At 42.9% G+C, this 15,483-nt stretch overlaps 1 protein-coding gene across 1 annotated transcript in view; it reads right to left on the bottom strand.

The window, feature by feature from the left end:
- The window catches only part of MYT1 (myelin transcription factor 1), a 151,947-nt gene that overhangs the window by 58,062 nt on the left and 78,402 nt on the right, over positions 1 to 15,483 (bottom strand). The window contains exon 12 of the mRNA XM_030213449.1: positions 8,732 to 8,937. Within this exon, the coding sequence (XP_030069309.1) occupies positions 8,732 to 8,937 (206 nt within the window). The remainder of the gene's footprint in view (positions 1 to 8,731; positions 8,938 to 15,483) is intronic.

Genomic DNA, 15,483 nt, shown 5'->3' with positions numbered 1-15,483 from the left:
AGTGCTAAACCTGGATATCCAAAGCCAGGCCATGTCCAGGCACTGGCATTGAATTTCCTGGATTGTAGAGCTGGCTAACATATAGCCAGTTAAGAGAGTAGGGTTAAATGATCAGTATTCTCAGTGAAGACGGGTATATAATGGGGTTCCCTAGGAGTGTGTGCTGGAACCATTGCTTTTTAACATATTTCTAAATGATCTAGAGCAGGGGCGTAGCCAAACTTCGGCGGGAGGGGGGTCCAGAGCCCGAGGTGAGGGGGCATATTTTAGCCCACCCCCGGCACCGCCAAACCCCCCGTCATTGCCGACCCCGCCACCGCCGCCACCACCAACTTGCCCCCCTCCTGCCGATGACCTTCTCGCCGCCAACCCGCCGTCACCTACCTTTGCTGGCGGAGGACCCCACCCCCCGCCAGCCGAGGTCCTCTTCTTTCTGCAAAAGGCTTCCTTCTGTTTCTGACGTTGCAGGAGTCAGACTCACAGAACGAAGCCTTGCAGATCAGTTGATCTGCAAGGCTTCGTTCTGTGAGTCTGATGTCCTGCACATTGTACATGCAGGATTTCAGAAACAGAAGGAAGCCTTTTGCGGAAAGAAGAGGATCTTGGCTGGCGGGGGTTGGGGTCCCCCACCAGCAAAGGCAGGCGACGGCGGGAGGGGGGTCGAGAGGGTCGTCGGCAGGGGGGCCCAGGGCCAAATCTACGGGGGCCCAGGCCCCAAGTAGCTACGCCACTGATCCAGAGATGCACATAACTAATCAGGTAATTAAATTTGCCGATGACACAAAGTTATTCAAAGCTGTTAAGTCACAAGAGGATTGTGAAAAATTACAAGAGAACCTTACAAGATTGGGAGACTGAGCATCCAAATGGCAGAGGACATTTAATGTGAGCAAGTTGAAAGTGATGCATGTGGGAAAGAGGAACCCAAACTATAGTTACTTGATGCAAGGTTCCACATTAGGAGTTACCACACAGGAAAAGGATCTAGGTATCATTGTTGATGATACATTGAAACCCTCTGCTCAGTGTGCAGCGGCGGCTAAGAAAGCAAATAGAATGTTAGGAATTATTAGGAAAGGAATGGAAAACAAAAATGAGAATGTTGTAATGCCTTTGTATCTCTCCATGGTGCGACCTGACCTCGAATACTGTGTGCAATTTTGGTCACTGCATCTCAAAAAAGATAAAGTGGAATTACAAAAGGTACAGAGAAGGGTGACGAAAATGATAAAGGAGATGGGACAACTTCCGTATGAGGAAAGGCTGAGGCAGCTAGCAGGGGCAAACCAAGGCAAGATGCCGCCTGAGACAGGGCTGAGGTGCTCCCCCCCCCCCCCCCCATGGTCTGGTATCTCCTCCTTCATTCTTCCACTCCCTTCCCTGAGTTTATCTTTTCCCGTTTTGCAAAAGACGGTGGCAGCGATTCCCATATGCAGCCCTGCCACTGGCACTGCCTTCTTCTCTACTACGGTCCGCCTCTGTGGAAAGAGGAAGTTATATCAGAGAAATGGGCCACAGTAAAGAGAAGAGGCCAGTGCTGGTGGCAGGGCAGCGTATGGCAATTGCTGCGACTGCCGCCTTTTGGAAAATGGGAAAAGAAGGTAAACTTGGAAATGGGGATGGAGGAAGGAAGGGGGAGATGCTGCTCCAGGAAGAGTGCCACCTAAGGCCCTGAATTAGGTGGCCAATGGTGCTAGAGCTCTTTAGCTTGAAGAAGAGACAGCGGAGGGGAAATATGATAGAGATTTATAAAATACTGAGTGAAGTGGAATGGCTAGACATGAATCATTTGTTTACTCGTTCCAAAAATACTAGGAGAAGGAGGCGCACAAAATCAAAATGCGCACGTAAACGCCAGTATTTCAGTGCCTTGGTTTACAGGTGCTCCTTTACAAGGATAAGTAATGTGATCAGCTATGATGAGGGCAGCAGCATTTGTGGTGGCTGGGCCCTTACTGAAATAAACTGCCTGTTGTTTTGTGATGTGAAACTGATTATCTTAGATTTCAGAAGTGTTTAAGGGATTTTTGTTTGAGAGTGCATTTGGGACAGGTTGAGATGCGATAAATAGTGCTCCCAGATGTTTTTTTTGCAGTTGGTGAGTGACAAATATTTAATACATAGTATATTCTTTGTTGTTTTGTTTGTATACTGTTTGTTGTGTAAATTGTTTATCTTTCCAAAAATACTAGGACTAGGGGGCACACAATGAAGCTACTAAGTAGTAAATTTAAAACAAACCAGAGAAAAAGTTTCATCACTCAGCATGTAATTAAATTCTGGAATTTGTTGCCAGAGAATGTATAGTAATCAGCGTACGTCTAGTAGCGCTATAGAAATGATAAGTAGTAGTAGTAGTATGTTTCAGTTATGTATATTTTATTATATGTCACTTAGTACAGAATTGTGAGATAATCCGCCGTATTTTTGAAAGAGAAAGACGCCCATATTTCGACCCAAATCAGGAGATAGGCGTCTTTCTCCCATGGGTGCCCAAATCGGTATAATCGAAAGCCGTTTTTGGGCGTCTTCAACTGCAATCTGTCGCGGAAACAGTCAACGTTGATGGGGGCATGTCAGAGGTGTGGTGAAGGCGGGACTGGGGTATGTTTATTGGCCGAGGAGAGATGGGTGTCCTTGGCCGATAATCGAAAAAAGAAAGGCGCTTTTAGCACGAATTTGGGTCACTTTTTTGACCCTTTTTTTTCACGAACAAGTCCCAAAAAAGTGCCCTAAATTACCAGATGACCACCGGAGGGAATCGGGGATGACCACTCCTAACTCCCCCAGTGGTCACTAACCTCCTCCCACCCAAAAAACAACAACTTTAAAAACTTTTTTTTCCAGCCTGAATGGCAGCCTCAAATGTCATACCCAGCTCCATCACAGCAGTATGCAGGTCCCTGGAGCAGTTGTTAGTGGGTGCAGTGGACTTCAGCCAGGTGGACCCAGGCCCATCTCCCCCCCCCCCCCCACCTGTTACACTTGTGGTGGTAAATGGGTGCCCTCCAAACCGCCCCCAAAACCTACTGTACCCACATCTAGGTTCCCCCCTTCAGCCATAAGGGCTATGGTAATGGTGTAGAGTTGTGGGTTTTGGGGGGGATTTGGGGGGCTCAGCACCCAAGGGAAGGGAGCTATGGACTTCAGAGGTAGTTACCTTTTTTTTTTAATTGTTACAAGTGCCCCTAGGGTGCCTGGTTGGTGTCCTGGCATGTGAGGGGGACCAGTGCACTACGAATCCTGGACCATCCCATGACCCAATGCCCTGGATTTGTTTGTTTTTGAGCTGGGCGCCTTTGATTTCCATTATCGCAGAAAAACGATACCGCCCAGCTCAAATTCGCACAAATCCGATGCATTTGGCTGGCACAAACCGTATTATCGGAAAAAAGATGGACGCCCATTTTTTTCGAAAATACGGTTTGTCCCGCCCCTTCACGTACCCGTTCTCAGAGATAGACGCCCATGGAGATGGGCGTTTGCATTCGATTATGCCCCTCAATGTGTCATATAAATTTGTAATAAATGCAATCAAAGAACCCGGCCAGTTCACAGTTAACCACGTTTTTAACTGCTCGATGCACTTTAGTAAAAAGACCCTTTAAAATCTGGTTAGAAAGTGAAGATATGATGTACAAATACCTCCAAAATATAAATGTCTTGATCTCTTTCTGTCCTCAAATACCTTAGGATTAAACTCGTAGGAGGTGGGCCTCTTTCAATGGAATGAGGTGAAAGGGGATTGACTCAGAAGAAAGCTAATTAAATATTTCTTCATGTGTAGAAATCTCCCAGGGAAGTTGGTGGAGGCAAGAGCAATATCTGAATTCAAGAAAGCAGGGGACAAGCAGTGAGGATTTTGGAGGAGAGAAAACGTTGTAAAGTTCTGCAGAGGGTGTGGGTGAACAGTAGCCCCTGGATTCTACAAATGGTGCCCAAATAAATTGATCACGATCCTGAGATCTATTCACAAATAAGGGGTCTTTTTACTAAGCCACATAGGTGCCTATCAGCCTTATTGTTGAAAGTGATGGGCGCCTATATTTTGACCCAAATCGGGAGATGGGCAGCCATTTCGCAAAGGCGCCCAAATCGGTATAATTGAAAGCCGATTTTAGGCGCCTGCAACTGCAATCTGTTGCGGAAACGAACAAAGTTGATGAGGGCGTGTTAGAGGCGTGGTGAAGGTGGGACTTGGGTGTGTTTATCGGCTGAGCAGAGATGGGCACCTTCGGCCGATAATCGAAAATAATGGCCGTTTTTAGCGAGAATTTAGGTCACTTTTTTTGGACCCTTTTTTTTCACGAACAAGTCCCAAAAAAGTGCCCTAAATGACCAGATGACCACTGGAAGGAATCGGGGATGACCACCCCTGACTCCCCCAGTGGTCACTAACCCCCTCCCACCCAAAAAAAAACAACTTTAAAAACTTTTTTGCCAGCCTGTATGCCAGCCTTTAATTCCATACCCAGCTCCATCACAGCAGTATGCAGGTCCCTGGAGCAGTTGTTAGTGGGTGCAGTGGACGTCAGCCAGGTGGACCCAGGCACATCCCCCCTACCTATTACACTTGTGGTGGTAAATGGGCGCCCTTCAAACCGCCCCAAAACCCACTGTACCCACATCTAGCTGCCCCACTTCAGCCATAAGGGCTATGGTAATGGTGTAGAGTTGTGGGCAGTGGGTTTGGGCACCCAAGGGAAGGGAGCTATGGACTTGGGAGGTATTTTACTTTTTTTTTAAATTGTTACAAGTGCCCCCTACGGTGCCCGGTTGGTGTCCTGGCATGTGAGGGGGACCAGTGCACTATAAATCCTGGCCCATCCCACGACCCAATGCCTTGGATTTGTTTGTTTTTGAGATGGCCGGCTTCGTTTTCCATTATCGCTGAAAAACGAAACCGCCCAGCTCAAATCTGCACATATCCAATGCATTTGCCTGGCACAAACCGTATTATCGAAAAAAAGATGGGCGGCCATTTTTTTCAAAAATACAGTCTGTCCTGCCCCTTCACGTACCTGTTCTCGGACATAGACGCCCATGGAGATGGGCATTTGCGTTCGATTATGCCCCTCCACGTGCGCCCAATGTGCGTCAATTTGGAGTTACCACCCATCTACCGTGTGGCTCTTGCTGTAATTTCATTTTCATTTCGTGTTTGCTATGTGCGCCAGAAAATATATATTTGTTTCTGGTGCGCGGCAGAAACCGGGTGGTAATTGTCATTCTATGCATGTAGACAGTTACTGCACGGTTCACGTGTGAGACCTTACCACTAAGTCAATGGCTGGTGGTAAGGTCTTAGACCCAAAATGGACACACGACAATTTTTATTTTGCTGCATGTCCATTTTTGGCAAAAATTTTTAAAAGGCCTTTTTTACAGGCATGCTGAAAAATAGATCTGCGCGCGCCCAAAACACACACCTACACTAGCACAGCCCATTTCTCAGCGCACCTTAGTAAAATGACCCCTAAATTAGTTAACGAGCCATAAATGATCAATAAATATCAGTTATTCAGAAAGGCAGTGAAAACCACTCTATTTGAGAATATTTGTTATCCAAATTTTGATTAACTTATATTCGTATTATGTTAACATTTTTAATATAGGTCTTTTGTTGTAATTCCTGGATTGTCACAGTCTTCTTAACTGTTAATTGTATGGAACTGAATAGGTTATTTGCAGTCTATAAGAACTGAAGTGTTTTGTTGTGTTATGCTAATTGGCTCTAATTTGGATTTGTGCCTGGATCTGGCTGTAAGCCATTCTTTAACACTGAACACCCAAATTCTCTTGTGCGTAACCCAAAAGGGGGCGTGGCTATGGGAGGGACATGGGCAGGTCAGAGGTGTTCCAAAGAATTCCGCACAATGTTGTAGAATTTGGGGGCTGTGCACCAGCTTTCAGTGTCCTTTATAGTATAGCCCTGAGTATGAATTTTTCCCAGTGCCTAAATTTCGGTAATGTTTACTAAATACGGCCCTAGGTATACATAGGGGTAAATTTACATTCTTTGCTATCTTATTTTAATAGGTTGTTTTGTGCATACTAAATGAAATACAAAACACAATAAAATGAAACTGTACATCCCAAAAATGCTGTAGGGGTGCACACTGGGAACATTTTCTTTTGTTTTGTCTCAATAAAAACACAATTTAAAATAAAAACATGAAATAGGGTCTGATCCAGGACTCTGCCCTCCCTCCCCCCTGCAATTTGTGAGGCTTCCATGGATCTATTTCCCTAATGATGTCCTCCAAACCTTCCCACCCTGGGGGACTCAACGACCACTCACAGGCTTGAGTAAGGGGTGGAGAAGCTTTAAAACCAAACATGCAAAAAAATGGTCAGTACCTCTTTTTCTTTTTTTTTATTTTCACATTGGAATGAAACAGGAAATTATGAGCATTTCAAATGAAAGCATGTTGCCAATGGGCAGACCAGATGAGCTGTACAGTCTTTCTCAAATGTGGTGTGGTCAAGCCTAACAGTACAGTTGAGTTTAACAAAGCGCTAAACTTAGGACCCAAAGTGGTGAACTGGATTGGAAACTGTTTGACCGACAGGTAACAGAGGGTGGTGGTAAATGGATTTCGCTTGGAGGAAAAGAAGGTAAGTAGTGTAGTGCCTCAGGGGTCGATACTGGGGCCGATTCTGTTTCATATATTTGTGAGAGACATTACTGAAGGGTTAGAAGGAAAAGTTTGCTATTTTGTGGATGACAAGAAGATTGCCAACAGAGTGGCAAGCCATGAAGTGCCATTGAGCAAGTTTGTTTTGCTGCATAAAATCCTTCATACTGTGCATGTAAGACGGTGGGCATGTTGAGCCCTCACCATTGACTTATGATTAAGAAACTGGTTCAGCACATTTTTGAAGTAACAACGTTACGTGACATGCGGAACAGCTGGGGTGTGATTTGACATTAAACTGGAGCGCAGCAGAGATATATTTCACTACAGTTCACTGAATCAATAATATTTATACATATGTATATATGGTGAAAGTATTGTTGTACTGTATAAAACAATCGTTAGCTGACCGTTGACAGCAGTTGAGAGATTGTGGGATGCATGGCTTGTGTGAGTGTGTTCCTGGGTTCCAATGGTATGTAGGGTTTTATGGGTATATAGGGGCATTTGAATAAACGATATAAAGTAATATATAAAAACAACAGAGAGTACTGAGTTTTGTTGTAATTTGTGTATAGTGTACTCTGGTTTAAAACGAGATTTTCCAGTATAAGCAAGAGTTAAAATTTAACGCAAAGAAGATCAGAAGTGATGCACTTGGGGGTGCAGAAATCTAAAGGAAATAGGAGGTAGGAGGCAAGAGATTAATAATCACAGCTCAGAAGAAGGACCTTGGGGCGATGGTGTCTGAGGATCTCAAGGTGATGAAACAATGTGACAAGGTGGTGGCCACAGCCAGAAAGATGCTAGGCTGCATAGATAGGGGTATAACCAGCAGAAGAAAGGAAGTGTTTTTGCCCCTGTACAAGTTGTTGGTGAGGCCCCACTTGTAGTATTGTGTTCAGTTTTGGAGGCCTTATCTTGCTATGGATGTTGAAAGACTTAAAGCAGTTCAGAGAAAAGTGATGAAAATGGTATGGGATTTGTTTGTTGTACCACAAGACATATGAGGAGAGACTGAAGATGTATACCCTGGAGGAAAGGAGAAACAGGGGTGATATGATGTAGACATTCAAATATTTGAAAGGTATTAGTATACAAACTTTTTCCAGAAACAGGAAGGCAGTAGAACTAGATGACTTGAATTGAGGTTGCAGGAGGGCTGACTCAGGAGGAAGTACTTTTTAATGGACAGGGTGGTAGATACCTGGAATGCCCTCCACAGGAGGTGGTAGAGATGAAAATAGTAACAGAATTCAAAAATGCATGGGATAAACACAAAGAAATCCTGCGTGGAAAGTCCATATCCCACGCTATGTATTTAATTTGTGGTGGAAATTGTGAGCCCACCAGAACCAACCAAATACCTACTGTACCCAAATATAGAAGACACCTGCTGGCTGGAAGGTGATTTTAGTTGTGTACCTGGGTTCAATTGTTTAAAGTCCACTGCACTGACAACAAGGCTGCCCCTCCAAAATGATGCTAGAGAGATGCTTTTGTGCTTGTTTCTTGACATCTAAAAGTTGGATGTTTCACTTTTGAAAATGGCTCCTCTTTTTAGATGTTTGTAGGCTAAGGCATCTCTCTTATAGCCCATTTTCAAACAGGAAAATTGGACATTTTTCTTGTTCAGAAATGACTGTCAGATGGACTTGTGGACGTTATCAGCAAAACTTCCTAATTTGAACTTAGATGACTTTATGAAAATGCCCTTCCACATTACTATGTTTGGACAAGTTTCTGAAGGACAGGTCCATTAACAATGTGCAATGGATCTCCCATTTCACATCTGCTGCATACTTCTGAGACCCAGATTGGTTGGAATCAATGGACCATTGTGTCTTACTCCTCGTGGCACATCTTATGTTTCTAACCTGCAGCGCTCTCTCTCTCTCTCTCTCTCTCTCTCTCTCTGTATATATATATATATTATTTTTTTTTTAGTTTTACCAATAAAACCAGCCACCAACAAGAAAACATGGCAAGCATATGAAATAATAAGATACATATGTACAACCTGCAACTGGCTTTTAAAGCTCTAGAGTAGAATCCCGTCCAAAGTTCCCCTCTTCCAAGTATTTCAAGCTCACCTTACTGGAAAGATCCTGCTGCTTTATGCTGAGGTTCTCTGGCATCTCCCAGCAGCGGGTAGAGAGGTTTAAGATGGCAGTGGCAGCCATGTGTGCAGCTTCTGCATCATGGGAGTAATCAAAGCTGGTAGAGGAAGAGGATGTGCTCTTTACATAGCTACTGGAGGGGCTGTGACTGGGAGAAGAGGCCTTTGGAAATGGTTTGGCTGAAAAGGAAGAAACAGAAACAACTTAAAAAGAATCTCGTAGATATAATCCTGTTTATTTCAAGCACCGGACACATGATGCCATTGAGAGGCTTAGAAACTAAAACTTAGTGTTAATGCTAAATTGTGTACTGTGTATAAAGGCCACTTGGTAAAAACCTTAGGTTTTAGATAATGCAAGATATAAATCTGTGAAATAAATAAATAAATACTGAGTAATATTTTCCTCCAATGCTACTGAATGCAGGCTAGCTAACACCAAATATAACCCCTACCTGTTTTTTCTGTGTGAGTCATCCTGACTTCCTGCACGTTGAACGTGCACGATGTCAGGATGACTCACACAGAAACAGAATCCTAGACTTCCACATCAGCTGCAGCAATGCACCGGCCCGGAGTCCGTATGAAGAGGACTTCGGCTGGCAGGGTTTGGGGACCCCCGCCAGCACAGGTACCCGATGGCAGCAGCGGGAAAGGGGGTTGAAAGGGTCGACAGGGGCCAGGGCCAAATCGGGGGAGGGGGCCCAAGCCCCCATGGCCCCACGTAGCTACGCCCCTGCTTATCACAACCTCAATGGGTGGTGGTAATGGCTCCCCATTGCATGGCCATGTGGTAAGAGTTCTCTTACCGCATAGCCATGTGTGTCTGGGGTCTTTTTACCCACTGCAGTAAAAAGGGCCCTGGCACGTGGGAAAAATGGCCAGCACAGGACCCTTTTTCCTGCAGCTTGGTAAAAGGATCCCTTAGATTGTACAGGGAAATACAGTGTATATGAACATAACTCACCTTGAGCTACTACTAAAAAGGTGTGAACAAATCCAAATAAAATTATATATATATATTTTAAAGCATTTACATTAAGTTTGTTTAGAAATTAAGAACTTGCCATTATGAGACATTTCTAATGGACTGACATTAATGAAGGTGCTGCAATATCAAACAATAAAGACTACATACAATGAACTATACTATGTGGTATTATGTTATTCTATTTTAATATAGTTTCTTTTATGATCATTTGGTTTTTGGTATCTATTATGTGTAGATGCCATATAAATTTGCTTTATGTTGTAAACCACCTTCTTCTGGGTAATTGGCTAAACAGCATAACATGCCAATTTAATTTTAAAATGTCCTATCCTGCAGACCCCCCCCCCCTCCCTCCCCCATCTGCAAAAATCGACTGAATGGGTCTTTCAGCAGATCCACCAGAATGTCGAAGTTCTCTGAATGGGCTTAGATAGATCCGGACTAATGCTAGACAGACTTCTACGGTCTGTGCCCTGAAAATGGCAGATACAAATCAAGGTCAGGTTTACACAAAAAGTAGCACATATGAGTTTATCTTGTTGGGCAGACTGGCTGGACCGTGCAGGTCTTTCTCTGCCGTCATCTACTATGTTACTACTATGTTACTTCTTCAGCATCAGAAAGAAAAGGGTAAGAGGCAAGTCTATGAAGTGGAACCTAAATGTAGGCACGAGAAAAAAGTGTGCTTAGTACCAATTCTATAACGACGTTCAGGCACTCTTAACCCGCAATAGAATAGTAGCTTAAAGCCACTTAAGCACGCCAAATTATGCCTGCTATTGATCTGGCACAAGCTGTCAGGCCTGGGTTTCGGCATGTATCTGATGATAATATATAAGGTGTGTGCATTGCTAAGCAGAATGCCCATGACATGCCCATGGTCCGCCTACTGGTACAGCCCATGTGCTGTTACATGTCATGTGAATAGCATGCAGTTCTATAGTATAGTGCCAGCACATGTGTATGTAAATGGCAATTTGTGATGTCATTCACAATTGGGTTTCCCAGACGCTGAGGCCACTTTTAGTGCAGTGATAAAATGGCCACATTTGTCTTTTTCCTGTAATGGCCATGTGCTAATTTCCCAATTAGTGCATGGCCATTAGCATGTGAGCCCTTACCGCTACCTATTTAAAAGGTGGTAAGGGCTTCTGTACTAATCCTGCGCTAATCGGGCAGTGCATGACAATGTACCTACGCCACCCAATTAGCTACCCATAAACATGCCTCTCATGCTAAAAAGTAAAACCTATTTTTTAGCACGGGATTAGCACATGGTGATTGGCACACTACCGCGGGATGCCTCAGTGTGTCTCGTGGCAGTGCTTTTGGCACTTGGTAGGCAAATGCTAGCACCTACCACAGCTTAGTATTGTGTCCAATTGGCACCTAAATTTAAGCAACCTTTATAGAACTGCCAGTTACACAAACTACAAGAGTTGAAATGAATTTTTGAACAATTTTGTTAGAACCTGGTCTAATTTTACACCACCATTACCTGGATTCTTATATGGATTTCAAGCCATCAATTTCACAGCAAATATAAACCTTTAGCCAATATAGCTAACATTTTGGACACTCTTTGTACAGACTCAATTTTAAGGAGAAGTTTATGAATGTGAAACAGTGTAGCTTATAGTAAAATTAAGACAAGGGTATATTGTTGATTATCAATCTTAGTCTTCTGAGTGATCATCTCATTTTATTTAGCAAAATTAAAAAACTTTCTCTGAATATTCAAAGTGTAGTTTTCAATTTACAAATGATTTATACTTATATACGCGAACACCAAAAGTTTGAAGTGGTTACAATAAGAAAAACCAAGACTTTCTAAATAATATATCAAGAGTCATCAACAAGCCTAAACATGCTCAATCGGACTTATCAAGAAATTTTCTAAAAAGTGATATTTTCAACATCTTCCTAAAAAGAGTATATTGAGGATTGTTAACAAACAGGAGACATACTCATGCCATTGGAGCTAGATAAGCAAGAAAGTCTATCACAGATCTTAAATCGTTTAATGACTGAAGGGAACATAAAAGGAGAGTTGGTTACTAACCTTCTACTCCTAGAAGGGGCTGAAAATTTGAAATGGGACAATAGATATTCATATTCAGGCCAATTCCCATTAAGAACTTGATATAAAACACAAGAAAATTTAAACAGAATCCTAGCCTCAATCAGGAGCCACTGAAGCTCTATATAGAATTTAGAAATTTTATCGTGTTATGCAGAGAAAATCAATCTGAGCGCAGTAGTCCGGATTGTCTGCAATCTTTGAAGACTATATCTAGAAACACCTAGATATATTAAATTACAGTAATCTAGTTTTGATAAAATTAAAGATTGAACAAGCAACTTAAACTGCTTAACCTCAAACAACTTTCTAATTCTTCTTAATTTTCTCAGCAGAAAAAAGGAGCTTTTAACCAAAGAATTAACTGTGGTTTCAGCAAGAGAGATTGATCCAGAAAGACGTCCAACATTTCAATTACGGTCAGTTCCAAATCTCTGGTCACTGAAGCTATTTCATTTTGTAAATATCTTTAGCACTGATTGAGTTGCAATCAGCAAATTAGTAAAATTGGTGAGAAGGAAAGATGGAAAGGATTGTGCTTTGCTGGAATTAGTTCTGTCACTGCTAATTCTGGAAGCACAGCCATGTAGTCAGCCTCCAAATCACTTGTGCTGTGAAGGAAATGACTTTTCCATCAGTTCTAATCCAGGATGACAGTGGCACTTATGCTACTGGGTCTTCGTCCCGTTTCATTGTCTGATCTGACTATTAGCAGTACAGGAGAGCTTCCACACAGTGTAAGAGGTGACACAAGCACTAGCCTACACTAGCCAGGACTAGCATAGACAGGGACTTCTCAAAGTGGTTAGTGGAAATGTTTATAGACCGCTCAGTCCTGTAAAACACTTTCCTAAAACCATTTCTCCTGCTGGAGTCTAAACGAGTTCTTTCTGCAGGAGTACAGCAGATCAGAAGGTGGAGCAGTTAACCTCCATATGATTCTAGGGTAGCTAACCTCCACAACACAGAGCAGGTCTCATTCAATGCAGGTTTTTCTCTAAAGCAGTTTAATTTTACCTGTAAGGTTTCTTCCTTTACTCTATGATTGTCTTTTTATAAGCTATTTCTGCACATGAAACATATGTAGACATTAATCAAATTGCTCACACTGTCCCCCGGATTCTAGATAGTGTGCTTAGATTTAGGTGCTGAATTAGGAGCATATTCTATAACACTGCTTGTAACTTAATTGGCTTAACAAGCTAATGAACGCTAATAACAGCACTTAACAAACAATAAGAAGCTCTAATTGGCAATTATCAGAATTTATGCACAGAAATCGCTAAGCGTATGCTATAAAGAACTGCGCAGAGTTCAAAATAAATGCACATAGTTTAAAAGGGGCATGTTTATGGGTGTTTTGTGGGCGTTTTGTGGGCATGCCAACATTTCTACGCATAATTACAGAATATTGGTCATTGCACCTAAATATATGTGCATGGATTTACACCAGGTTTTTATTGGCATAAATGGGTGCGTGTAGATTTAGGCGCTATGGTATCAACTAATTGTATTCTATAAACCGTGCCTAATCTTATAGAATACGCTTAAATCTGCACAGACCCTTCCCCATTCTATCCAGCGTCTCTCCCCCTCCCCCTTCCCAGCATCTGTCTCCCATAAAGAACACGTGGATGCAGTAGCTCACAGGTTTGAGTGAACGGCGATGGCTACGCAGGGGAGTGGAAGCAGAGATTTACCAAATGGCTTCCTACCTTCCAGTGGACTAGACAGGAGCGAGGAGCCAGCATTTCCCAGCGGCGAACAGGCGGGTCAGCGAGCGAGCAAGCGGAGGTTGTAAAAGCCGCAAGCAGGCATGCTCGTCTCCGTCCGCTTCCCTGCCCTCTCTGAGTCTGTGTCCCGCCTTCCTCTGAGGTCATTTCCTTTCGGGCGGGACGCTGAGAGGGCAAGGAAGCGGACAGAGACGAGCATGCCTGCTTGTTGCTTTTACTCAGTGGTGCCCCGCCCGCCAGTTCGCCGAAGCGACGTCGGGTAAGTCGCTCGTCGTTTGGGGGGGCACTGCCCCCCCGCCCCCCTCCCAGTCTACGCCCATGGTTTTCACCCAGAATAAATGTAACTGCTCCCAAGAGTAGGGTCTGGGAGGAGTTAAGGTTTACATACTTATGTTATAAAATACTCACAGGTGCACGTAAAATAAACTAGTGTATTTGCATAAGCCTGAGAGCAGGTGTACATCTAGTGGGGAGGAGGGGACTTATTCTATAAAGGCAGATGTGCTCATAGAGGAATAGCCTAGTGGTTAGTGCAGTAGACTTTGATCCTGAGGAACTGAGTTCAGTTCTCACTGCAGCTCCTTGTGACTCTGGGCAAGTCACTTAACCCTCCATTACCCCTGGTACAAAATAAGTACCTGAATATATGTAAACCACTTTGAATGTAGTTGCAAAAACCTCAGAAAGGCAGTATATCAAGTCCCATTTCCCTTTTATAAAACCGGTGTTAACATATGCGCCTCAAAGTTGGCACCCTGTTCTACGGCTACTCTCAGAACAGGGCACCTGATTTTTGCCTATTTTACAAAGAAATATAGATGCCTTTATAAAATATTAGCACAGATCCTGTAGAAATAGTGCTTAGATTTTGGGTACTGACATTTATCTGCTGGCTATAATGCGCACATATAATGTGTGACTCCACCCAAACCCTCCCCTGAGCACACCTGCTCTACAACTACCATATGGACTTTAAGGCAGGACCTCATTTCATAATAGGCAGCACTTTACAGACATAAAGGTTTCTAAATTACCCTTACTGGATAACTTATTGTCATTGTGTAAATATGGAGGGACTGAACTCCAGGATTACCTGTTCACAAACTCAGGCTCGTACTGCTGGGCTACAACTACTGGTGTCAGTCAATGGCTGAATCTTATTCTTGTGTTTGTAGAATGTCACATTTTGATGATATGGTTATTTTATTGATTTTAGGAAAAATACATAAACAAATCCACATGAAGAAAACAATGACATTATAAAATAGGAGGGCTCAAAAAATCCAAAGACTACTTTGGTCTTATAGTCTCAACAATGAAAAAATAATCAAAGAAAAAACAAAGCTCTTTCAAAATTACAGAATCCAAACTTATCTTTAAAAAGCAATCTGTAGCTTAAGCTATCAATTATGCGGCTCAGGCAATGGCAGTCCAATAAAGGCAAATGTTTGAGATTAAAAGAACAATAGTAGTCTCTAGATGTTTTGAGCCCTACTATTTTATGATTTTTTTTTTGTTTATTTTTATTTCATTTTTATAATTCTTTTGTTTAGGTGGAATTGTTTATGTATTTGTTTTATTATATTATAGGTGCTCATTTTCAAAGTACATAGACTTACAGAGTTACATAGAGGGGCATAATCGAAAGGGATCTCGTTTCGATTTGGACGTCCTTGCAGAACGTCCTGATCCAGGGGCGGGGAAACCCGTATTTTAGAAACAAAATGGACAGCCATCCTTTGTTTTGATAATAAATTTGGTCGTCCCTAGACGTGGTCGTTTCTGATTTTTGGCGATAATGGAAACCAAGGAATCCATCTCAGAAACGACCAAATGCAAGCCATTTGGTTGTGGGAGGAGCCAGCATTTCTAGTGCACTGGTCCCCTTGACATGCCAGGACACCAACCAGGCACCCTAGGGG

Source organism: Microcaecilia unicolor, chromosome 8 (genome assembly GCF_901765095.1).
Source record: "Microcaecilia unicolor chromosome 8, aMicUni1.1, whole genome shotgun sequence".
In the NCBI taxonomy this organism is placed as follows: Eukaryota; Metazoa; Chordata; class Amphibia; order Gymnophiona; family Siphonopidae; genus Microcaecilia; species Microcaecilia unicolor.
The sequence above is the reverse complement of the archived record's forward strand: the minus strand, read 5'-3'. Positions and strand labels throughout refer to the sequence as shown.